At 36.7% G+C, this 24,754-nt stretch overlaps 5 protein-coding genes across 7 annotated transcripts; 4 read left to right on the top strand and 1 right to left on the bottom strand.

The window, feature by feature from the left end:
* Window positions 1-2,433: 2,433 nt before the first annotated feature.
* LOC109158662 (telomerase Cajal body protein 1) lies at window positions 2,434-7,353 on the top strand. The gene is made up of 14 exons (XM_019306555.1): window positions 2,434-2,741; window positions 2,828-2,890; window positions 3,134-3,189; window positions 3,347-3,427; window positions 3,508-3,581; window positions 3,805-3,887; window positions 4,454-4,560; window positions 5,074-5,216; window positions 5,303-5,350; window positions 5,444-5,496; window positions 6,332-6,416; window positions 6,509-6,575; window positions 6,675-6,785; window positions 6,995-7,353. Exons 1-14 carry the CDS (start codon window positions 2,533-2,535, stop codon window positions 7,132-7,134), a joined length of 1,320 nt encoding a protein of 439 aa, XP_019162100.1. The 5' UTR covers window positions 2,434-2,532; the 3' UTR covers window positions 7,135-7,353.
* A 2,485-nt stretch (window positions 7,354-9,838) lies between these two features.
* Window positions 9,839-11,492, top strand: LOC109159234 (F-box protein At1g61340-like). Its single transcript, XM_019307324.1, has 4 exons — window positions 9,839-9,931; window positions 10,050-10,362; window positions 10,689-10,763; window positions 10,856-11,492. Exons 2-4 carry the CDS (start codon window positions 10,162-10,164, stop codon window positions 11,111-11,113), a joined length of 534 nt encoding a protein of 177 aa, XP_019162869.1. The 5' UTR covers window positions 9,839-9,931; window positions 10,050-10,161; the 3' UTR covers window positions 11,114-11,492.
* A 2,539-nt stretch (window positions 11,493-14,031) lies between these two features.
* Window positions 14,032-16,435, top strand: LOC109159232 (heterogeneous nuclear ribonucleoprotein U-like protein 1). Of its 3 annotated transcripts, none has more exons than XR_002050526.1 (5): window positions 14,032-14,238; window positions 14,511-15,253; window positions 15,335-15,517; window positions 15,887-16,174; window positions 16,280-16,434. XR_002050526.1 is itself a non-coding variant. In XM_019307323.1 (4 exons), the coding sequence occupies exons 1-4, from the start codon at window positions 14,085-14,087 to the stop codon at window positions 15,902-15,904; spliced, it is 1,098 nt and encodes a 365-aa protein (XP_019162868.1). In that variant the 5' UTR covers window positions 14,032-14,084; the 3' UTR covers window positions 15,905-16,190. The 3 variants fall into 3 exon arrangements, 1 of the variants encoding a protein (XP_019162868.1); XR_002050527.1 differs by having other exon boundaries at window positions 14,165-14,238; window positions 14,379-15,253; window positions 16,280-16,435; XM_019307323.1 differs by lacking the exon at window positions 16,280-16,434 and having other exon boundaries at window positions 15,887-16,190.
* A 4,581-nt stretch (window positions 16,436-21,016) lies between these two features.
* On the bottom strand, window positions 21,017-22,347 carry LOC109158680 (heat stress transcription factor A-7a-like). The gene is made up of 2 exons (XM_019306576.1): window positions 21,960-22,347; window positions 21,017-21,881 (listed from the first exon to the last, which is right to left on the bottom strand). Exons 1-2 carry the CDS (start codon window positions 22,326-22,328, stop codon window positions 21,276-21,278), a joined length of 975 nt encoding a protein of 324 aa, XP_019162121.1. The 5' UTR covers window positions 22,329-22,347; the 3' UTR covers window positions 21,017-21,275.
* Window positions 22,266-24,001, top strand: LOC109158681 (heat stress transcription factor A-7a-like). Its single transcript, XM_019306577.1, has 3 exons — window positions 22,266-22,340; window positions 22,671-23,033; window positions 23,294-24,001. Exons 2-3 carry the CDS (start codon window positions 22,725-22,727, stop codon window positions 23,933-23,935), a joined length of 951 nt encoding a protein of 316 aa, XP_019162122.1. The 5' UTR covers window positions 22,266-22,340; window positions 22,671-22,724; the 3' UTR covers window positions 23,936-24,001.
* The last annotated feature ends 753 nt before the right edge of the window (window positions 24,002-24,754 follow it).

The raw sequence follows: 24,754 nt of genomic DNA, 5'->3' as shown, positions 1-24,754 counted from the left end.
TCGCCTCTATCTTGCTTCACTACACAGAGGTGAGAGAAGGGTTTCTTACGCTGTATGCTACCAGAGAAGTACGTCATGAAGCTCTTGGACAACTCCCCAAAGTTTTGGATCGACCCATCAGGGATGGTGTTGAACCAGTCTTGGGCCGCTCCATCCAGGGTGGACAAGAACGCTCGGCACATGATGGCGTCCCCTGCCTCGATCATTACCATAGCAGCCTTGTACCTCGTCATGTGGACGCGTGGGTCAGTGACCCCCGTGTACTCCTTGATGGCGGGCAACCTAAAGTCCCTCGGCAAAGGTATGTCCACGATGCTTGGGGAGAATGGTGCTGCCATCCGTACCTCGGGTTCTGGCGACTGCTCCCGTGCCTCCACCCTTCTTGCTAACTCCTCGATTATTCTCTACAGCCTCTCGGCCAGGGCCGACTCATCAGGGTGCTGGCGCGGGGCCGGCTGCCGCTCCTCCAAGTGTCGGTGTGGAACCCGCTCATCAACGCGTCGCTTCCCCGCCGAGTGCCGTCGCGGAGCCGGCTCTTCGACGCGTCGCTCCTCCAAGTGTCGACGTAAGGCCGACTCATCAACGTGTTGGCGTGGGGTCGGCTCCCGAGACTCGCCCACCTCCTCTGTGGGTGATCTCTCGGCTTCTCTGTTTTCGTGTTGGCGAGGACCTCTGGTAGAGGATCCCTCGGCCCATGATCCTAATCTTTGCCGCACGTGCGCCCTTTGTCCCAATCGTTCTGGTGCATATTGGGAAGGGTCTAGTTGTCGTCTGGCGGGTCCACTTCTTTGGGTCTCCACCCTTATTTCCTGGGGCCGCGGCGGGGGCACTTGGCCTTGTAGTCCCACCGCCACTTGGTTTAGTGCCGCCGCCACGCTTGCTGGATGGTCGCCTGGAGGTTCACGACTTGGTTCGTCCCTCCATTGTGGAGCTGGTCTCGGAGGTCCCCTCCATTGTTGAGTTGGTCTCGAAGGTTTCCTCCATTGTTGAGTTGGTCTCGAAGGTCCCCGGGCCTCCCGTTGTTGAGCTGTTCTCGGAGGTCCCCTCCGCGATTGTTGGTGAGTTGGTCCTAGAGGTCACCTGAGGCATTGCCATTGTTCACGTTGCGGGAACCGTGGGAGCTGCGGGACACCATTCTTTCAAGCTTGCTGTTGAAAGAGGAATGAGTTGTGTGTGTCATAGCCTGCTTAAGTATTGGACTCAGGCTCTCAATGAAAGCACCAATGACGGTAATAATGTTACCGAAAATATAATATTAGAATAACGTTACGTGAAAGAGAGAGTAACAATAGTTGTATTGCTTTTGTCTCAGTATAGAAAATACAGTGTGTCCCCCCCTTGCTAGCTGAGGGGAATTCTATTTATGCTAAGTCCTAACGGTAACAACATGAAGAGTCATAATTGGGGAGCTGAGGCTAACGGCAATAGCATGAAGAATCATGAATGAGGCGCTCAGCTTTAATTCTCTCCCTTCAATGCAATGAATGGCCATAATGTTTCCACCCGTTGGTGTTCTGCCCGTTGGAGTTCTGCCTGTTGGAATTCCACACGATGTCGGGTTAAATATGGTGTCGGGTCAAGTGCTGCTTATGATCCGGGTCGGGTGCCAGCACCATTATCCTGTCAGTGGGCAAATCCCTTGTGCGCATCCGTATTTCATTCTGTCTGCTGAACCATGTAGTCACCGTGATTTACATCATTCTGAATGTTCTGTCGTACCGGGGTATGGAGGACCCCTTGGAGTTGGGGATTCAACTTTTTGGGATAATGATTTGGACTTTGCGAATAAGAGGGGAGTGATGGGCCTGACTCCTAAGACTATCCACATCCTTGCAATATCTTCTCACTTTTAAAATATCATATAATATCATTCATTCATGCAATTTTTTATCATCTTTCAAAAGTAGTTCCATTTTTTTGAAAGCCAACGAAGTAATTTTATTAACTCTGCAAATGGTTTAAAAATAACGTGGGGTAATTCTCGAGACAGAACGATAGACAAAAGCACTTTTTGCCTTTGTTAAAGGATGGGCATTCCTATTAATAAAAATAACTAAACAACTCGGAATATAGCTAACTAAATGAATACAATATTGGATAACATGACCAACATAAGAACGAACTAAAACATTATGACGTAGATGTAAGCAAAGAGTTTGATCGTTTGAACAAACAATGGCAGCTGAATAGTCATACTCCTTTAACTAAGAAAGCGCTCCCCGAACCGCCATAACTTCAACCAGAATGAGTCCCAAAAAAAGAAGAAGTCATTTTTTAAAAAGTTGACTTGATTTTTCTTTAACCAAAATAATTTTCTATTGATTTTAATATTTTTTCAATTTCCAAACACAAAAAATCTTTAAAATAATTTTAAGAAATCATTTTCTCTTTCCAAACATACCCTAACTTTTTATTTGCCGCTTATTGAAAGATGAAAGAAAAGAAATGCCATCGTTCATTCTTTTGGCGCTAACATTCCAATAAACTGTGGAGGCAACCGTAGGCAGACTGAAGGGTTTCTAAAGGGCAACCATGTCGGAAGAAATAGAAGTAGAAGCAGCAGAGCAGCATCAACTCAACACCAAAACGGAATCAGGTGAAGTTAGTGATAACCAATCGGATGAAGCCTCATATTCTTGGCCTGTAATCAACTACGACCTTTCACCGTATCGTACTTACCACTTCTTCAACCAATTCCGCACCACATCAAACCCTAACAATTTTTTCAAGGGCGTCAAATGGTATATTCGCATATCTACACTTGCAGATAGAGATACATTTGATTGATTAACAATCATTTAATTTGCTTAGTTCTGCTTTGGTGTAGGTCCCCTGATGGCTCTTGCTTCCTCACTTGCTCTGACGATAACACTCTTCGCATATTCACATTGTGAGCTTTTGGATTGCAGTTTTCAAGTTAAAAGATCGAAACTTTTTTAAATAATTTTTGCTCATTTTACCAAAACGGAAGTGAAAAAAAAAAAAGGAGAACTATGTAGTAATATTGGCGGTGCGAGAATAACAATTCTTAATCTTGTTACATTTTCCTACGACATGTTAACAGAGGGGTGGGGTATAGAAAGCACAGTAAGAATAGGCACTCTTTTTGACATTTCACTTTGTCTTTCTTTAGACCCTATGATGAAGGTGGACACCTTGTGGATAATAGCTCAGCAGCTGAAGAAACTGGTAAGTTTTTTCTGTTATGCAGTCTTTTTGGACTTGTAAAATTGTGTTTTGAGTATTGTATTAATGGTTTGATCATTAAATGTATGTTGCATTAATATTAAACTTCACTAGCTATGGCTCTACATTGTATATTGATACTACAACTAACAATATGCAGATTCCTATTCACCAAGTGTAGTAATTAGCGAGGGAGAGTCTGTGTATGACTACTGCTGGTATCCTTACATGTCTTCTTCAAGTATGTTAGTTACTTGGATTTATCTGGTGACACAAATTGCGGGTTATAGAGAAGTAATTTGAATTTGGTTGATGATTCAGGTCCAGATACCTGTGTCTTTGCAAGTTCTACTCGTGACCATCCTATTCATCTCTGGGATACTTACTCTGGACAGGTATGCGATGTCGTCAATTCATTATCAAGATGTTTATTTGACATAAGTTATTTAATCCACTCTTACAATGGCTTACATCATTTTATAATCGAATTGTATTTTGGTTATTAAGGTACTTAATGATGCACTAAGTTTGGAGGGTTTCATCTACAATTGACCTTTTGTTGTGAACTTATTGATCTCAGTGTCTGCTGATAACACTATATTTACTTGGAAATTGCAGCTACGTTGCACATATCGTGCTTATGATGCAATGGATGAAATCACAGCTGCCTTTTCAATTGCTTTCAACCCTTCAGGGACTAAGTAAGCTTCAGCTATTTAAGATTTGATTTCTTCAACAGTTAAAATCCTGTCTTGCAGTCTTTTAATGGAGTCTTATCTTATCCAATTAGAAGATTTCATGGCAAAAAATTGATTGTTAGTAACAATACTAGAGGCTTAATTTGTTTTCTTTCTTTAATTTTTTTTTTTTATTTTTTCTAATGTACACACTGCTGCTGGTTTGTAAATAAGTAAAGTTTATACATGTGGGCATATATGCTTGTCAATACTGATAGGAGTGTTTTGGATTGCTGATTGCCTAAAGTACAATACAATGCCGTAATAGTTAGTGGTTAGTGACACTTAATATTGGTGGTATAATAGGTTACATGTTGAATGATCAGTTCTTCTTTTCATGAAACTGAATTGAAATTGCTATAAAACATGTTACTAGCTGTGGGTGTAGCTAATGAAAATTCAATCAACACTCATAAGTTTGATGACAAAAGTGTTTTAACACCTATTCAGAATGCAAATTTCCATAATTAGCCACATAAGCATATTTGGTCACTGTAGTTTTATAAAGTGAAACTGTTATTTTTTGCTAGGATCTTTGCAGGATACAACAAATCTCTTAGAGTATTTGATATTCATCGACCTGGAAGAGATTTTGGACACCATTCCACTCTTCAGGGAAACAAAGAAGGGCAATCAGGTATTGTTGGGTCATGAAAAAATTATAAAGCCTTTGAAGACAAAAATAAACTTTAGGTTGATGACATAAATATATTGTCTTGTGTTTGAGTTTCAAGAAGCTTGCACTAACTCTTTATCCACTTTGGCACAACATTTAGTGCACACACATATTGAGGGAGTTTTAGGCACTTGGTCAGACTGCTTTCTTTTCTTTTCTATTTTTTCATCATTAACCTACCACCCTGATCTGGCAGCTTTTGAAAGCAATGAAGGAGAGTTGTTTTTAAGTTTTATTTAAGTTTGCATATCTTTGCACCTATTTACATCACACAGAATCTATCACGCTGGTTGGAAGACTTTCTGAATGTAATTAAGGGAAATCCTTCTGATGGTAATTAACATTAGGGTTGAAATCTTTTTGCACCTATTTACATCATTGTCTCTTGGTTTTGTACTTTCAAAATCTTTTCTTTTCCTGCACTTTTACCTATTGTGTTCTTTGAAGTGATGGAAATTTCAATATTTCTGTCAGGCATTGTATCCTCAATTGCTTTCTCTCCAAGCAATAATGGATTGCTGGCTACAGGTTCATATAGCCAAACCAGTGCTTTGTATAGAGAAGATAACATGGAATTGCTTTATGTATTGCATGGCCAAGAAGGTGGTGTTACTCAAGTAAGTTGGGACTTAGCCATCCTTTTTAGTTATGCACATAATTTCAAAAGTACCATTGAAGGGATCAAGCAAGACACACTTTTCAGGTGCAATTTTCAAAAGATGGAAACTTCTTGTATACTGGAGGCCGTAAGGTAAAAGGATTTGGACAACTATATGCAACTCTGATGTGTGCATCATGTAATTATCTAAATATGTTGACACAGTTAATCTCTGTCTCTTTGTAGGATCCTTATATTCTTTGCTGGGACATTCGCAATACTGTTGACATTGTTTACAAGTAAGTTTTTATTGGATACTCATAGTATCCCTATGTAATAACTTGTGGTTTATTGTATCATTTAAATTGTTGAATGCTTAGTTGCTGAAAGTGTGTAGAGTTCATGCTTTTCATCGCTCGTTTAACAAAATAAAATATTTCATTTCATCAAAGAAGTAATATGTTCCTCTTGATATAATTACAGTTGGTAACAGTGTTTTAGTTGATATTTCTATCTTGTTCCCCTCTATTCTGTTTTACCACAGTGGAGGGTTATCAAAATCAATGACAAAGTATCACCTAAAACTATTGAAATCCTTATTTATGTTTGCGCACACCAAACTAATCATTGATACCAAAAACAATGATATGCCAATACATATAACTTTATCAAATACCTTTCTCAAAGTATAATTAGAACATGAGAGAAATAATATTGATGCGCTTGTTCCTGAAAGTATTTTATTGTCTAGATGTTGTCAAGAATTTAGAATTCTAATTTGTGTCTACTCAAAGAAGGCTACATCTTTCCAGGATGTTTTATTGTTCTCGGATGATAGCTATGCTTGGTTTCAGCCGTATCTGAAACTCATGTTGAATGTTAATCCTGATTTTTTTTTTTTTGAAAATTCAAAAGAATTAATGATAGATTGTTTTTATTTTGTTTTAATATTTTATAATTGTTCATGACTTCATGCTGAAAATTCCATTTGCATGCGTGAGCACATCTCTCTCCTTGACTCATTGAGCTCATCTTTCTTTGACTGGTAGTTATAGTGATTGAAGTCTGTTATTACTAAATTACTTAAAAGAGCTCTAAGTCCTCAGTTTTTGCTTCCCTGCAACATGCAAATAGGCTGTACAGATCATCTGAAAGTACAAATCAGCGGATACATTTTGATGTGGAGCCTCATGGTCACCACCTTGGAACTGGTGGGCAGGTATTATTGTATCTCCACTATAGTTCTGCATCATAGAAATGAACCGGGTTACAATGATATTCAATGCCATAATTCTATGTCTGCACTTCCAGGATGGTTCAGTCCATATTTATAATCTTCAAACAGGACAATGGGTATCAAGCTTTCAAGCTGCATCAGGTATTGCACTTTAGTTTGTTTGTTCAAAATACCTTTGGGTAGTGCAGCCTCTGCCAATATTTCTTCTATTGGTAATAAGATGATTTACATCCTTTACAGACACTGTCAATGGTTTCTCCTACCATCCTTTTCTTCCAATGGCTGCCACTTCGTCGGGGCACCGAAGATTTGTAGGTCTTGATGACTCGTATGAGGATATGGTCCTGAGCGGTATCCCCATTAACCCATAATTGTTGAAGTGATTGCATTCTTCAAATTATAATTTTTCAGCATTGGGTGTGATTATTATGACATGGTTTTTCACTATATCTTGACGAGTTCCATTCACTATTTTCCCATTGGTTAGATTTAGTTACAATAGAAAGCTTATTGTTAGAGATAATACTCATGACGAATAATACAATGTTTTCCTTGTGTAGGCAACGAAAACTGTCTCTCCGTGTGGAGCTTCTATTCATCCACTGCAAGCACTGATTCTGCAGATCAAGACATCCAACCCGAGGATTCTAAAGTTACAAATGGCCAACCGGAGCTAGAGAACCTCCATGATCAACCGTGACTTACAAACCGGCCTCATCTGTACTCTAAATTTGTTTTGCATAACAGGTAATTCTCTTTGGATTTACATGCAGATTCTGCATAATTTTGTAGGTTGTTTAAGTCTTTCTTTGGCTCTTCTTGTTCTCTTCTATGAACCTTTGACTCACTGTAGATCAAAAAATCACCAAAAATTTATCTGTTGATTTATGTCATTTTCTGTCCTTTTTCATTCTCAAAATATGCTTACCAGGTAATTAACGGGAGCATTATAGCGTGTAATTCAAATGTGTTTTATTTGTATTTTCCCACTTCACCAAGTCAATAATCAACTAGATTTATGCAATTTCAATTAGTCAAAACCACATATTTTCAAGGTTTAGTTCAACTAAAACATAAATAAGACTTTTAATAGTTTAAACATTCATATATTTCTCATAAAATTGAATGTCCACTAATATGAATACGATCTGCTATATTGAATTATACGAACTGGTATACTATGAGCGTCAACTATGTAATTATATATTTTATTCTAAAATAGTTAAATATTTGATGCGAATATATTCGAATCGTGATAGATTGATTGAATTTGATTTTTTTTTTTGTTTTGTTTAATAAATGCAAAAATTATACTGTAATATTAACATAATTATGTTAAATGAAAAAAATACTTTAAAAAATAAAAGATTAACATGCACGATTGCACGTCGAGCAGACCACCTTTTGACGTCAAAAAACGACCGCGTAATAAAAGCTATCCGTATGGACAGCCGCCACTCTACTGTTCTTAGCTAGGCCGCCTGTTTACGTATCCTACTCAGCTACTCCGTATACGTCCAAACGGACGTTGTACCGTCACCTCCCTATCTCCTAGCCGTCTGTTTTTCACGCCGAACACGTGGCAGAATAAGAACCCTTTGTTGATTTTTTTATTCACACGGCGTGGCGATTTTAGCCAAAATCATTCAAATGACGTGTGAGATCACGAAACGTGGTAGCTAAGCTACCGACAAGCCGTCTTGGACCGACCAACTGCCACCAATTACCGTCCTCCACTCATATCACTCCACGTGTCCAATTCAAATGGGGCACACTATACGCTGTACCAAGTCCATATTGCAATTTAGACCACATACATAAATATTAAAGTGTAGAAACATTACAATTTTTTATTTTTTATTTTTGAAAACAGATACATAACAAATTTATATATAGAGCTAGCTAACATTTTGATCCCTCAATTGTTAATATAGTTCTTAATTTTCTAATTTTTAATTTCAACTAAGTTGATTATCAAATTGCTTAAAATTTATTAATTAAACTATTTCAATAACTCAAATAGTAATTTTTACATTTTTAAAATTTTATTAATTTAGTCCCTAAAAGTGTTTAATTGATAAAATTTTAAATAATCGATGATCAAATTAATTGAAATTGAAAATTAAGGACTACATTAACAAGTGTGAAGCAATTGAGAAACCAAAATGTTGATGATGAGCCCTCACTAGTTAAAGAAAGGCTCCTCACCAAATGTTGAGCTACAATAGTAGTAGCTTTTTTTGGTAACTATAGTAGTACCAAAGTGTTGAGCTACTATAGTAGTTCTAAAATGTTGAGCTACTATAGTAGTACCAAAATGGTCCCTATTAGTAATAGCTTTTTTGGTAACTCCTCAAAATGTTGCATGTACATAAAAACAGTGCAAATATTAATGAATTATGTACTATAGTAGTAGCTTTTTTTTTTTTTTAGTAATTATATTGGCCCTGCTTGGTAAATGGCTGTTAGCTAATTGTGTTAATTAGAGGGTATAAATAGTTGATAACATTATCTAATTGTAGAAAAGTGTTTGGTAAATTAATTGTTAGCTGATAACTGTTTGGTATAATTTCTTTTATCAAAAAGCTAATTGAAAAAGTTGTTTGAAGTAACTTTTTAAATTTTAACCTTTTAGAATTGCAAACAGCTAATTAACCAAATATTTATGTTAAATTTTAAACTAAATCAAACAATTAATAGTGGTTAATATTTTTTATTGTAATTGAATTTGTGTATCTAAAATAATGATTTTATGTAGTACATTTATTTTAAAAAATAAAAAATATGTTAATATGGGTGTTAGTTAAAAGATCTCAGTTAAAACTTTTTAATGATATATTTTTTATGTATTAATTTTATTTATAAAAAATGAAACAGATGAACAAAAAATTAAGGAGGTGAAGTCATAGGAACCTACTTTATAGTTTATACATAACTAACGGCTAGTTTTGTTCTTTCCGCTTATTTTTAACATGCGAGCCAAAAGGTAAAGTCGTAGGAAAATTCGAGTCCTTTCGAGCAATTTGTGGAAATTAACGTCCGCTTATTTTTAACCTACGAACCAAAAGGTAAAGTCACAGGAAGATTCGAGTCCTTTCGATCAATTTCTGGAAATTAACGTAAAAAATATATACTTACTGGAGTCTGGATAGATATAATTCAAAAAATTCCAAATAATAAATTTAAAAAGTTTTGATTCTGTAATGCTTATCCATAAAAAAGTTAAAATAATTCCAACTCTTTTATTATATTATATATATTTTAAATAATAAAAATAAAATTTGATCTCAGGGTATATAGTTTAAAAGTGACTTTAGTTGACGGTGAACTCTTTATTTTTATTCCACAATATAATATATATACTCCGTAATAAAATTCAAAAAGAAAGTTGATTTTTTCCGAATTCCAAGGCCCCTCTATATAATGAAAATTCAGTCTTTTCCAAAGGCAGAGAGTTGGAATTTGGAGGGCGGTTCATAGTGGCATACAGAGCACAGGTGCACAAAGTTTCTTATAATCTTATAGTTTCCTTCTATACAGCACAGCTACATAAATTTCCTTGCTGGAGTTTCCGTGTATTGAGCTATCTCAGTTTACTGCTATCCATAAATTTAGGGTTTAGTTATAGTTTCAGAGGCACAGTTTCTTGAAAGATAGAGAGGGGTTTTGTTTGGATTTTGGTTTCTGGTAGTTGGGTGGTCTAAAAATCAGATCTTGAAGAGGAAAAATGGCGCTTTGGAGCAAGTGTGAAGGTGGGTTGGGGTTAGGGCTGGTGAGGAGCCATTCGTTTGGGAGGAAAAGGGTGGTCTTGTCAGCTATGGAGTCGGATGATTTTCTTTCCACCACACCTCCAAAGAAGCATTGCCCTGAGGTTTCTTTTCCCATTTGTCAGAAGTCTGTTCTTGAAGCTTTGCCTCAGGATGTTCTGGTAAGCTCAGATCTCAATTCACTTTCTGTTCATATATTGATGTGGATATGTTTGTTTTGCTCTGAAATTAATTGAGCAATTTAGTACCAAATCTGTATTCTTTTGCTGATTTGATGAATTGGGTATGGTGAATGTTATTTGCATTTTGATTTGCTATAGAGATTATTAAAGCCACTTGAATATGAATGTAACTTGTTCTTATACACTAGGATTGTATCTGCTTGATTCTCTGCAATCTTGAACAATATACTGTGAAATATGTATCCTTTTATACAAACTTTACAGAGATTTGATTTTTTTTTTTTTTTTTTCAATCTAAAATGCAGATTAGGATAGTTTGTGGTGTGGACCATGATGATTTGAAGAGGCTGTTTCATGTATCAAAGGCTATTCGAGAAGCGGTATGCCTAAGTTTGTGAATTACTGCTATCTTTGGATTAATTCTCCAAGTGTGTTGGTATTTACATTTTTTTTTGTCCTTGCTGATGAACAGACCTTGATTGCCAAGAATTGGCATTTCGAATATAGCACACCGAGGAAGACTATTGGTTTCAAGAGCCCAATTGATTTCGAGGATTTGGGTGAGTTCAATGAGGTTGAAGCACCGAATGCACCAAGGCAGTCAAGGGTTCCAAGATCTCGGTTAAGCAGAAAAAAGCTGGCTGGTTTATCTATTGCCCTCTTCGCATCAGACGACGAAGAGGACTGGAGGAGTAGGCAGTCATATCTGCAACTGGAAGCAGAGTTATAGTTCCACGAGTTAATGAAGTGAGTCTTGTACATGCATTGTTGTACAAATAGTTGTGTTTTTTTTTTGGACTAGAGGGGGTGGGATCTGGTAATGTTGTTTATCAGATCTGCACTATTTATACATGTCACAAGAACCGAACCCTCACAGGCCATTTTATTCTTCAATCCATTCATTGAAGATGAGGTGGCTTGACTATATATGTTTGTACAAGTTAGGGAGGGAGAAGGAGAATGATTTATTACACTTTTTCAATAAGTTCTTTTGGAGGATTGTGCTGCCACTTCTGTTTCCACAAGAGGCTAAGATGTACATATCAGTCTCCACTGTAGAGTAAAACATTTGAAATTAATGAAATTTTAAAAAATGGTTTTCTGGCTTAGCTTTTTGGTTCTTTGCAGTAACTTTCTGGCTTCATACTACTATAATGGCTTGAGAAATAAGTGTGTTGGCCACTGTCCAGTATCTGATGTTGGATTGTGCTGATTGATGCTGTATTGAAATGTTTAACTTTTAGGGAAGAATTTTGTTCAGATTAGCTAAAAATTAGCTACAAGACATACAGGTAAGAAACTTAGGAAAGGAATTGTAATTCGGTGGGAATAAAGTAGGAATTGTAGTCCGAGAGCTTATAGTTTTAGCAAGAATATGCACTATAGATCAGGCATGATCAGAGGACTGATAGACACATGAGTTTAGTTCAATGGTTCAATAAGTATAATCTCAATGGTTCAGCAAGTAGTATTTGGGAGAAGAAGAAGATGACTGATAGTTACTATCTTAACAACTTAACTAACTTAACATAATCTTTAATGACAAGGTCAGTACAGGAAAAATTAAGTCGATTCTGATTTATGCTTTAACAGGCATTCAAACAATCTATTTCACCGATGACTTCTTGATGGATCGGAGTTGTTGGACCTTCAATCAAGATACTGCCTCCATACCTACCAATCAGCCAATTGTTATAATATGTTAATTGCACAATTATGTGTTTTTATTAAATGCAGACACATTACCTACAAACACATTTGGCCTTGTTTGGTAAATGGCCGTAAGCTGATAGGATTAGTTAGAGGGTATAAGTGTATAATTAATTGATATTAGTTGTTAGCTAATAGCTGTTTAGTATAATTTTTTTTCTCAAAAAGTTAATTAAAAAAGTTATTTTAGACCATTGCAAGGTGATCCTGATCCACGGTATAATTTGTTTGCTTTAGTAATTCCAAGATCAAACATACAAAGAAGGAAACCCAATCATTATAGTATGAAATGCGGTTAAGTGGACTATTGACATGGATATTTGTTTTTAGTAAATTGAATGTTCATTTTTTATATATTACTTAAAATGTACATTAAGTATATTATAAATGAACATTTATTAGTAATTTATTTTTAATGCAAACTATGATTTAACGTAAAATTTGTCAAGGAAATTGTTTTTGGCCATAACAAAACTTCCTTGGTCATCTGAAATCGCTAGTCCATATTGATATTCAATAGGCTAACAATGATGTTATGTTCTTTTCTAAATGTAATTAATTCACACTAAATAGTAAAATACCTTTTAATTTGATAACATCACTGTTGGTTGATACTATAAATAGGTTAGAGTTAAGTTATGTAAGAATTTGCTTCTACACATCAATGCCCTCAAAGACTCAATGTATCATTGATGTGTTATCTAGTGGGTTTCTGTCAATAGAGAAAAAAAAAAAAAAAAAAAAAAAAAAGCAAAGGGTAATCATTGCAGTCCTTGTTCTTCATGCGTGCAGGTAATCCACTCCATTCACAATAGCAAAATGACAAAGAGATAATATTCATTAATCAATGTTTGATTTACTTTTCAATTTTTTTTACACAAACACATTTGGAAAATGCATAAAATAAGTTTAGTAAGTATAGGTATACACCAAACACATTTTTCATTTGTGTTAGCAAAAAATAAATAAGAATTGTTAAACACATTTGAAATGTGTTTGGAGTATTTAAAAAAAAAAAATTAATACAAAAGAAAAAAAACTTTTGAAAAATGTATTTCTAATCCGTCAACACAAAAACTATATATTATAAAATGTTTTTTATATTGAGTTGTCTAAAAATTAAATGTTTCTAGCTTATTTTTGTCAAGAATTTTTATTTTCTTCCTATTCAATCATTTTCCATATATACTTTTATATAGTGATTGTAATTTTTCATAAAAGCCCTATTTGTCAACATAGTTAGTTTATCAGTCAATTTTAGTTTATTTGATCATCATTAGCTGTTTGACTTGGTTAAACAACCAATATAAGTGTTTGATTAATTAGTTTTTTTGTAACAGTTTATTGCTCTAAAATGTTAAAATTTAAAAATTTGCTCAAAATAACTTTTTTGATAAGCTTTTTGATAAATGACATGTTTGGTAAATGACTCTTAGCTGATTGAGTTAGTGAGTTTTACTAATTGTTAACATTAGCTAATTGTATAAAAGTGTTTGGTAAATTAGTTGTTAGCTGTTAGTTGATTACATACAAAATGACTTTTTTAAAAAGCTGATTGAAAAAATTACTTTGAGCAGTTTTTTGAATTTTAGTATTTTAGAGCAATACGTTGTTACAAAAATCTAACTAATCAAACACATATATTAATTGTTTAATCAAGTCAAACAATAATAGTGGTAAAAAAAAGTCAAAATTGACGAATAAACTAACTATTTTACCAAACAAAGACAATGTCATCCGTTAACAGTTAAGTTATCAAACATGTTTCTACAATCAACTAACTCAATAAGGTTAAAGTTATTTACCAAACGCCTTCAAAGTTTGGGGGACGTTTTTAATATTCGTATCAAAGTTTAAGGGTGTATCTACAATTTACTCTATGAGTCGGTGTCCCCGAGTAAGTACGAAGCAACTCCATCGTCGGTGTTTCGCTTGCTTAAGTTGTAACTTGTAAGGATATTACTGATTCAGATGAGTGTAAAAAACCTAGAATGCTGTCTGAGAAAAGCGATTTTCCGATTACCGGTCAAACTCCGGAAGGCAAGAAAGCCAAGCTCGATGTCGGCGCCGTCCACGGCGAGCCGTCTCAGCCTTCCCTCTCCATTCCGCGATTCGTGGCCCTTAATCCCGCCGACTGCGACTTAGGCAAGTATTAATCATTCCGTCGTTAATCCGGTTATGCATTCATGATCGAGTTTGTACTTTCTAACGCAGTATGTAATGATTCTCTGAGAAGTCTAAAGATTTGACACTTATGTTAGTGCATGACTTAACTTTTAGACTAGAGCTCGTGGCATGGCGAAGTTTTCGATCATAATTTAAGCACAAGACAGAGACTTTAGCTTGTCTGAGCGTCATGCATGCATCGTGTTGCTTCGATCTTGATGAATTAACAATTTCCAAGTTAAATTTTCCAGATTTTGAGATTGGATTCAATGGACTGCTTGGCTCATCACTTTATGAGAAGGGGTTCGCTTATTGCTGGTCAGGTGCTCGAGCAAATGCGGGAATAAAAAGAGGAAAGTATTGCTTTGGTTGCAAAATCATATCAAAACAACCCGTAATCATGGAAGACACCCCACCGGCCGAACGGCATGAATGTCGAGTTGGTGTCTCAAGGGGAGATAATGCTGTTGGAAGCCTCGGGCAAAGCTTGCACAGTTTTGGGTTTGGGGGCACAGGATGGTTTTCCAGTGCAGGAACGTTTCATAACTATGGTGAACCTTTTGGAGTTGGTGACACAATAGTTTGCTGCATTGACCTCGAAACCAAACCTGCATCAATTGGCTTCTTCAAGAATGGGAAATGGATGGGAATGTCAATGCAATTTGAAGTGGTGGATTCTCCAATAATCAAACATCTAGTTTGGGAGTCGGCCTTTTTCCCTCATATTTTACTAAAAAATGTTGTAGTCACTTTACAGTTCAGTTTGGAGGATGGGTTGGAAGGTGTTGAAGGGTATAAGCCATGGTTTTCTGCTATAGAGGATGGAAAAGCATTGCCGGGTCCAACATTTTCAGAGGTTCATGATTGTGAAGTTATAATGATGGTGGGCTTACCTTCTTCAGGCAAGAGTACTTGGGCAGAGAAGTGGGCAAAGGAGCACCCTGAGAAGCGATACATTGTGCTCGGAACAAAATTAATATTGGATAAAATGAAGGTATTTTTATATTCAGTGTTGACATTAAGATCAAATTTTCAAATAAAACTTTGACAGAAGTTTGACATCCTCAATTTATAGGGGCCTGGTCGGTTGTATAGTTATGGTGGGAGATTTGAGCGTTTGATGGAGTCTGCTACTGAGGTGTTCAACACTCTTTTACCTATGGCTTCAAAGCTGCCTCGTAATTTAATACTTGACCAAACAAATGTTTATAAAAATGCTCGTAAGCGCAAACTGAAGTCATTTCTGGACTACAAAAAGGTGCCTTAATTACTCTCTATTTCCTTTTGTTGTTGTTGTTGTTCTTTTTTTTTTTTTTGGGTGTGACTAGAGAAACCCGCAATCATTATCCGGGGGTGTGCAGTAAGTAAATCTCGCATTGTGATCCTAGTCGGTAAAGGACCACAAGGATATAAACCAGGCTAATTAAGTTGTCAATACTTGACCACCTCAAACCAAGATGGTCAATAAACTCGGCTCCATCTGGGAGTCAAACTTGTAACTTTGTGGTTACTAAGTCAATAGCTTGATGGACCAATTAACTTTTGTTGTTTTCATTTGATGAAGATTTGGAAAAGTTATGTATGAATTATTGTTGACTTTGTTGGGGCAATTTACCTTTTGAATCAGATTGCTGTGGTGATATGATGTTTCCTGCACTGGAAGAGTTAAAATCCCGTGCTGAGAAGAGATTGAAAGAAATGGGAAGGGAAGAAGTTACTGCTGAAGAAGTAAAGAAGATGATAGGTAGTAGTTACTACATGGCCGGATTAGAATAGATTGTATGGAAAGGAGTTATCTAGTTCCTAGCTATATATCATTTTGATCTGATTTGTATGTACATGCATCTTACTTGCAGTGAATTTTGTTTTACCTATGAGCAAAGACATGCATCAGGCAGATGAGTACTTTGATGAGGTAAATGATGCAATTGAAGGAGCATCTATCATAATCAATTTTGTGGTTTGTTTCTTTTAATTTCCTCTCTTTTAATCGTATATTGTTGCGATTTTGTGATGGAAGGTTATGTTTCCAGAGCGTAGAAGAGCAGAGTCTGAGAGGTACTTGGATGAGATGAAAGCAAATCTATCTTCAAATTAAAAATGGAGTTATCAATTCAATGTGAAGGGGCTTTAATTTGATGGAAGCCAACCAACACTCAGTCACCTATCCACTACTGTAGTCCAGTTTTTTTTTTTTTTTTTTTTTTTTTTTTTTTTTTTTTTCAATTCACCACAAAATGCCGAATCATAGAATGAGTTTGTGTGACTGGTAAATGATGGAAGTGTAGCAATGTCATTATTATTATTATTATTTTTAATCAATGTCGAGGGTAATTTTGTACCAAACAATATAATACAATTCCTAAATCTATTCTTTCCACGAACCAAACAATATAATTGAATTGTTATTCTATTCTTTGTCTATTTTATTCCCGTTGGAATAAGATTCTTATTCTCTTAAAATTTATTTTGATATGTTAACCAAACATACTATTAAGGTTTTATATATGGTTGCACTATATATATGAGAGTTTGCTTCATTCTACCTCTTTGATATGCTGATGATTCTGGAAAACTAGGGGTATATAATAGGTTTAAGAAATGAGTTTGATCACCATAACATTAACATCATATATATCAGATCAGCAAATAAAAAATCTTCAAGTATTGGACAAGCTAAGTAAGCAAGCCAGCAATAATACTTGCTGCTTTTTTCATCACGTGTCAGATGAAGATTGGCACAAGGAATGAAATGTCGGAGGCTGATGCTGGATAGATCAGCATGAATAAATTATAAGTCGACAAATGTATGATGAGGTTCATGCAATATGAATTGCATGTTTCATATATATAGAGCTGATTTGGGGAGACTTACAAATGTAGGGTTGGTATTCACTATATATATTTCTTTATGGCAAGCATATATGTATAGAGGACATATAGGACGTGAAGATATTAGACATAACTGCATTATTTTTAGGAAAATCAAGCCAAGGTTATAGTGGTAGACCCCAATTGCTATGATATAATACTGTCTCAACCTAGCCTCCACTGAGACTCAAACTCACAACCTTCCAAATGGAAGTCCAACCCAAGTACCATTGGACCACATAGTCTTGGTTTGCTAAAATTAATTTAGTTATCTTATTTCCTAGTTTATTAGTAGTTGCATTTTTACTTTTAAGTAACCATATTTTAAAATATTGTTTCCTTATGTCTTAAGTTTTAACTCCTGTATATAGAGAGAATATTAGATTGTCTTAGTAAGTTGGAAATTGAATAAAATCAAAAGGAAGTTTCTTCCTCCAACTCTCTTTTCTCTCATTCTGTTTTCCCCTTCTTCACGATTGGGAAGAACAGAACCGATCGTTCAAACTCTGTCTCTCATAGGCCCATAACGAGGAATATTAATTATTTTGTGTTTAATTTTATAGTATATATGGCATTCAAATTGGTAGCCATTGGTTTGGTTTTGAGTTTTCAATAATAAATGCGTTGTCTAGCATGGGGACACCGTGCTTGTTTTTGCAGAGCCTCACACACACATATATACATTATGCATGGCAAGTTGGCAACTCAGTACGAGTATACTTCAATTATTGAAAGCATATAATAATTAAATAAATACGAATTGAAGAGGAATCTTACGTCGTTGTCCAATAATACTTGAGAGTTAGTACGTAGATGATTAATTATTGAGGGTGATGGGTGAAACTTAAAGTCAAACAGGATAAGTTGCATTGCTTGTACCTACGTGTTAATTCAAGTCTCGTCTCCGGCCACGCTGTGCTTCCTTGAAGCTGCTGGGAACAAGACAAGATAACATTATATATATGTTTAGGTAAATGGACAAAAACCTTTGATCCGATGAAGTGAGAGAGAGAGAAAGTACTGACGGGTAACTCGGGATTTAACTTCTTCGATAGCTCTTGGGTCGGGTTTTCTACTAACTAACATGTAATTTTTTCCTAGACTCTTTATGTTTCTTGTATCACTATATATTCTGATTATCTGAATGAAGTTTTATCATTCCAGTCATACTTTTATATTGAGAACTTAAGATTAATCTAGCATAAGCTAAAATATCTAATGTATACCAACAACAAAAAAAACCAAGACGGACTGGCAAGAAGCCAAAAATTTACGAACGTGAACTTCACAGTAAACCATGCAGAACATTATTGTTAATATTGTTTGTACCAAGTTCCTGCAGATGATAACGAAGTGCTTTTAGTCAAGGGGTTTGGATTTAGGATGTGGTCAATAATTTATTCCCTTTGTTTTGTTGCACCAATTAGGTCATTTCTGTGACTAGACTGATCAAATTATATGATGTGTTTAGTGGCTAACAACTTGTGATTTGAGCGATTTTGTGACTTTAGCTCGTAAAGAATTGTCTAAGAGTCGAACTTGTAACCTTTTTAGTTACTAAATCAATAATGTACAAGCTAATTAACTTGGTTGGGTTACCCAACAAAATATATAGTTGACAATCAAATAATGTAGGCTATCTGCAATTGTGCTGCAGGCATATGTAATTAAACATTGGAACTGGGGTATGAGGACTCTTGAAATTGAGAATTCAACCTTTCCGAAAAAGAAGATATCAACAAATCCATATATATATCTTGATATTCGCATACTAACTACCTTCCCAACCATCATTTCTTTAATTGTCATTTAACACTTCTGCCCACAATTACCTTAATCCACTCTTGTACTAATAAAGTCTACCATTATTCTTCCAACGCAATTATGAGCTTCATACCTCATCTCATAAAATCGTCATTCAATTCCCACTTAGGCAAGTTTTAACCTATATCAGATTTAATACAATGACAGAGAGTCAGAGATACCAATCAATTTGCATGAAAAAGAAATCCACCCAACTCCCTTATTCCATACCCCTTTTCCCCATTCCAAAAAAGTTCCCCCCCCCCCCCCCCCCCCCCTTTACCTTTACCACTTACATACATATACATACATTAATACATATATATACATACATGCACGCACTCAATTAGTATACCAAACACCTCACTCAAGTCAGTTAGATACTTAACTTTATAACTACAAAGTTCTAAATTTGATTTTCCATGCTGATAATAAAATATATATAATTCTTGAAAGAAAAAAAAAAAAAAGTTTAATCGAGTGTCGGGACCGAAAGGACACGAAAACTGTAGCCCAGACAGTATACATAGGAATGCATGGCATGCGTAGAAATGTTGTTTGTAATCATCGGATGGAAGCCTCTGTTCTCTGCTTCTCTCCATTTTTCTTTCTTTCTTAGCTTTCATGGTATGGGTTCGCTATGCCAAACAATTTCCTCTTTTTCTTCTAACCCTTTAGTCTCCGCCATTGTTGCACTCTACACTCTCATCTTTCTCTACTTCCCGTCTCCTTTCCGCCGCCTCCTCTTCTCTCCGCTCCTCGTTTCCACTTCGGTTCTCTTCTTCTCCGTCCTTCGCCTCCGGTCGTCTCTGAGAACCGCCCGGTTCGGCCCCAACAAAAGCTTCGCCTCGGGTCCGGTCGAGGCCGAGCCTGCGGTTCAGCCGTCATCATTACAAGCTCCGCGTGATTCTCGCAATGATGGTGCGGGACCCGGCCCGAACCCGTTTTACGAGGATTTGTTTGTCGAGTGGAACGTGAGAGCGCCGCTGGAGGTGATACAGGAGGAGTACGAAGAGGTGGACGGGGAAGACGACGACGTCTTGATGAGGAAGAGAGCTGCGGCGGATATGGGGGCCATCGAGAGGTACGCTTCTCTGTCGTTATGCTACCCGGAAACGGATTCCGATAGCTGCTCGTCGGACGGAGAGTGGGGCTCGCCGGGAAACGACGGTTTCCGGTGGGAGGGGATGGACAGAGAAGAGCTGATAGAGATTAAACTGGACGGAAAGCGGAGCGCTAACGAGGTTTTAGAAGAGGATAATTTGATCGAGATCGACCTTTCTCCGGCGGCTACAAACGGCGGGTTATGTGATGATGAGGTTTAGATTAGGTACCATTATCTTTAATCAATCAAGTTAACAAAACAGATTAATTTTGCTGCACAAAAACAGGTGTACGTTCTTGAATTGTATCTTCTTCCCAAAGATTTAGTTTGCTGCGCTCTTGTATGTACTTATTAATCATCGCTAATATACCTCAAATCTTTAATAAAAATTCTCTCTTTTTTGGGCTACCATTTCTTTTTCTTTTGATTTAGTTTGGTTCCTAACCTTTACCCTTTGGGTGGGATTGCAACTTTGTGGTTGAAAGAGGCATGCATGTGGGAATATACTGGTGGCTATGTAAAATATCGTATAACTTTTATATTCCATAATTGTCGTTGAATTGATAGCTTGTCAAATCATGTCATGTGATATAAAATTTGTTACAAATATTTTTAAAAAGTGTAGTATTACTCAGTGGATGTGATTCGTTTAGTATAAGAAGCATTTAACAAAGAATTTTTAAACACCCAGATCCTCAAATGAAGAAACATTATGACAATTGTTTTCTCATGGGACTGTGAGTTATGAATAACTTAGGTTGAATTACCTCGTTACCTTTATCAGCTAGGATCACATGACGGATTTCACTCAGAATGCACATTTGAAAAGGGTGCTTGGCTTTCCAATAAATCAAAAGTTTGGTGGGGTTGGAGAGTTGTGACTTGTGAAAGGAAAGGGAAGCAAATGTGAATGTTAGGAAGGCAAAGCTAAAAGTGGTTGAACTTCACAAAAAGTGGTGTTTGAAGTTTATGAAAAAGTTCACTTTTTTAAGTGAAATAATTAATGATATGAGTCCTATTCACGCCTTGATCATTAAACAAAACATCCTTAACAGTTGGATTATTAACATTTTGGTTATATAAACATAGAGTAGCTCCTACTCAGCCATGGCTAATCATTGGTTAGACATGTATTGCAGAAATGTGCCAGTGTAGATTCTGCAAATATTAAAATGCATTATAGTCTTGGAACAGGACGTACAAGAACATATGTATATCGATCAATATAATGATGTTTTCATGGCCTGGTTTTAAGATCAGCTCCTTTCTCCTCAAGTTTCTTCACATAATCCTCCCAATCAGCTGGCCCTTCAAGCAAATTCTCTACTCCGATCATAATGTCTTCCCCTTCCTCCACCAACTTCTCCATTCTTGTATGGCTTTCACTTCTGGAATTTGTATCACTCCGGGCTAAAACATCGTTGCTTTCCTTGTTCTCTTGAATGGAATTTGGTGATTCTTCTTCTACTGGGGTTTTGCCCTTTGTACTTTCAAGAAAATCTTGTGCCATGAGCAGAAACAGCTTTCTTCCCTTCACATCTGGGGTCTCTGCTTGTCTAATGGAGGCTAACTTCTTTGCCAGAATTACTTGGTTTTCTTGGAGCTGTTTGATTTCCATTTTCATACCGTTTTGCTCATCCAACATTTCTTTGATTTCCTTTTCTGCTTTCACTCCACTCGTCTCTTCGTCGTGTGGGGGTTGATGCTTCTGCTTCTGCTCCTGTGGCACCCGTCGTGAACTTCTGGTAGTTCTTCTCTTGATTTTATTGAGCCAAGTCTTCTTCCCTCTCCGAAACCATTGGTGCTGGAACTCCCATCTATCCCAATCCGCTTTCCTGAAACCCTGCAGATGAATTCCCAGACAGAATTTGAGTCCAGAACCAAGAAAACAGAATGTGCTGATGATGATAATGAGGCTTACATATGCGTTGAGTTGGCAGAAAAAGGTTGAGGAATTGCTGTGGCGAAAGTAGGTGGGCAGGATTTCTGCAGCAAACTTATGAGCATCCCAAACGACAAGGCGGGATCCATCCGAGTTCCAGGAAACAATGGAGTCTGTGTTGGGGTTATTCACCATGTCATAAATCTTCCTCACAAATGGCGCCTCCACTTTCTCCTTCTTGAAGCAAGAAGATGAAGAAGCAGAAAGAGGAGGAGAAGATGGCGACGAGTCGCCAACACTAAGCTCAGAGTAACTGTGAATAGTAGCTCCTGGAGCCACCTTTGCAGTCTCACTGGGATTGTTATCAAGATCAAGTATTATAACCCCACCCTTCTGTTCTGCTTCCATGGCAGCAAAACAGTAAGTACTTAGTTGTTTCCAAGAAATGTCATATGGACTTTTTAGTTAAAGATAAAGATGGGGTTTTTAGTTTTTACTCTTCTTTGATATATCACCCTTCTCCAACATGTTTTGTGTGTGCCTCAGACATTTAAGTACAGAGAGAATCAAGGTACATTGTACAAAGCTGTAAAGAGGAAGAAATAGGACACCATGGATTAATCTGCATTTCAAGAACCCAAAATTGAAAGGTCCTGATTTGATTATATAATGATCAATCCAGTTTTTAGAACATTTCACTCCCATTCCATTGCTGAGCCACTTGGTTCATAGCCTCTACAAATTTAAGAGCCTTCCCAAGCTTCAAGCTAAGACAACATTCCAAACACTAATCTGTAAAAAGCCATGGCCGACACGGGTGGTGGTTCTGCTCTCTGGGAAGGAGGAATTGGCGGTGGTGGTGGTGGTGAAGGTGATGGTGTTTGGCCGTCTTCAAAGACTAAGATTAGAGGACTGCATGGCTCAAGCCCGCCGCCTTTCTTGATCAAGACATATGAAATGGTGGATGATCCTCTCACAAACCACATAATTTCTTGGAGCCATTCTGGGAACAGCTTCATTGTTTGGAATCATCTCATTCTTGCTTCAGATATTCTCCCAAGATTCTTCAGGCACAGCAATTTCTCCAGCTTCATTTACCAGCTCAACAACTATGTATGTTCATGTTCTTCTTATATCATATTTGATTTTACTTACTGAAAAAGTAGCTGAAAGTTGAAAACTGAAGAGTTGTTAAGCTAGCTGATTATACTTAAAAATGTTTGGTAAAATTAGTTTTTTGATAAATGTTTTTGGAACATTATCAAACAGAGTGTATAGCTTATTAATCGCTTAAAATAAGCTATAAGTTCCTAAATAAGTTCTGTCAAACATAGCCAAACACTGTATGTTAATTAATGTTATAATTTTCACAGGGATTTAGGAAGATTGGGTTGCAGAGATGGGAGTACGAGAATGCCTGGTTTCAAGCTGGGAAGAAGCATCTGCTGATGAACATCAAGAGCCGGCATCATAAATTAAGAAAGATGTCTCAAAGAGGCTCCCAAGAATGCGTATATGAGATGAAGGAAGAACTGGACAGCTTGAGAGATGACCAAAATATGATCACTGCTGAAATGCACAAGCTTAAACAGATGCAAGAGGACATGCAGAGCCAAATGTGTGCCTTCAAGAAGCATGTGAGAATGGTGGAGACTAAGTCCAGAGAAGAGCTTACAGTGCTGGCAAAAGCCATGAACAAAGTGATGATGAAGGAGGTGCTTAAGTATGTGAGAGAGGGAAAGGAGCAAAAACTGGGTTTGCAGGGAACTGGTGAAATGTCGAAAAGTGGGGAGGGAAAAGACGAGAGCATCGAAGTGGATACGTCTGAAAGTTCAAAGAGCTTTGGTGCAGAAACCGGGAAGAACAAAGCGGAGGAGGAACAGCAGAAGAAAGAAGTGAAATTGGATGATCTAATGATCTCCAAGATGATAATGGATGAAGCAGAAGATGTGATTGCCAAGACTACAAGTTTGGAGGAAGAGGAAGTGGTGGTAGTAGTTAATCTTGAACTCTAGCCTGTGCTATATATCATTTCTGCTTTTAATTCTTTCACCCCCCAAAAAAAAAAAAAAAAAAAAAAAAATCTTTGGTGTTCTAACTAGGACTAATGCTGCATTTTCTTCGGTAAACTTATTATTACAGTATTTTCAAGATTTCTTTTTGATACTGGCTGCAGGTTTCCCTAGTCGCTCAAAAAAGAAAAGATTTCTTTTTTGGTTATTTGTATGCATACATATCTTATATGTACCCAAAAAATATACATTCATATATTATGGTTAGACCTAAAGTATGTAACAAACTAACATATAGTTCAATTATGGATCTTTTAATTAAGCTAATATGGGCCAAGAAGTTTGAACTATGATTCTTCATGAAACAAAGTTGTCTCTGGGCTATAGCTATGGGCATGGGCTTAGCTTATATATAGTTTCTCTCCATTGTTGGGGGGTTGTCTTGGAAGAAAATGCACACAAGAGGCCCAGAAACTGACACAGTATCCAATATAGTCGGCACCAATGAGTAGGATCGAAGAGTTCTATTACATTTACTTTTAAATCTTATTCTTTGATGTGGCGAGCTTTGATAGACTATTTTCTTCATGTGAGTCCTTGTAAAAGTGTCTATATCAATATTTTAAGTGTGAAAATAAAAATTGGGAATAGAAAATGAGAGTACATGTAGTATTTTTCAGGATAGAAATAGAAGGTTTGGAGGAGTAAAAGAGTGAAAGGGTGAGTGGTGTTGGTTGAAGGGAGATGGGAGATGGGATGTGATTTGATTGGGTACAGATACTATGGATATAGCAGGTTAAGGTTGCAAAGTGACAGATCACT

The sequence above is a fragment of the Ipomoea nil genome, unplaced genomic scaffold (genome assembly GCF_001879475.1).
Source record: "Ipomoea nil cultivar Tokyo-kokei standard unplaced genomic scaffold, Asagao_1.1 scaffold2826, whole genome shotgun sequence".
Lineage (NCBI taxonomy): Eukaryota > Viridiplantae > Streptophyta > Magnoliopsida > Solanales > Convolvulaceae > Ipomoea > Ipomoea nil.
Note: the sequence above shows the minus strand (reverse complement) of the source record. Positions and strands in the feature narration are given on the sequence as shown.

Excerpts from the sequence above, each read along its gene's own strand:
- LOC109158662 (XM_019306555.1), top strand. The coding sequence starts at position 2,533 with ATGTCGGAAGAAATAGAAGTAGAAGCAGCAGAGCAGCATCAACTCAAC. Across the intron at positions 6,576-6,674 it reads AAGCTTTCAAGCTGCATCAG|ACACTGTCAATGGTTTCTCC; the intron begins GTATTGCACTTT and ends CATCCTTTACAG. Across the intron at positions 6,786-6,994 it reads TGAGGATATGGTCCTGAGCG|GCAACGAAAACTGTCTCTCC; the intron begins GTATCCCCATTA and ends TTCCTTGTGTAG.
- LOC109159234 (XM_019307324.1), top strand. The coding sequence starts at position 10,162 with ATGGCGCTTTGGAGCAAGTGTGAAGGTGGGTTGGGGTTAGGGCTGGTG. Across the intron at positions 10,363-10,688 it reads CTTTGCCTCAGGATGTTCTG|ATTAGGATAGTTTGTGGTGT; the intron begins GTAAGCTCAGAT and ends TCTAAAATGCAG. Across the intron at positions 10,764-10,855 it reads CAAAGGCTATTCGAGAAGCG|ACCTTGATTGCCAAGAATTG; the intron begins GTATGCCTAAGT and ends GCTGATGAACAG.
- LOC109159232 (XM_019307323.1), top strand. The coding sequence starts at position 14,085 with ATGCTGTCTGAGAAAAGCGATTTTCCGATTACCGGTCAAACTCCGGAA. Across the intron at positions 14,239-14,510 it reads TCCCGCCGACTGCGACTTAG|ATTTTGAGATTGGATTCAAT; the intron begins GCAAGTATTAAT and ends TAAATTTTCCAG. Across the intron at positions 15,254-15,334 it reads TAATATTGGATAAAATGAAG|GGGCCTGGTCGGTTGTATAG; the intron begins GTATTTTTATAT and ends CTCAATTTATAG.
- LOC109158680 (XM_019306576.1), bottom strand. The coding sequence starts at position 22,328 with ATGGAAGCAGAACAGAAGGGTGGGGTTATAATACTTGATCTTGATAAC. Across the intron at positions 21,882-21,959 it reads TCTGCCAACTCAACGCATAT|GGTTTCAGGAAAGCGGATTG; the intron begins GTAAGCCTCATT and ends ATTCATCTGCAG.
- LOC109158681 (XM_019306577.1), top strand. The coding sequence starts at position 22,725 with ATGGCCGACACGGGTGGTGGTTCTGCTCTCTGGGAAGGAGGAATTGGC. Across the intron at positions 23,034-23,293 it reads TTTACCAGCTCAACAACTAT|GGATTTAGGAAGATTGGGTT; the intron begins GTATGTTCATGT and ends TAATTTTCACAG.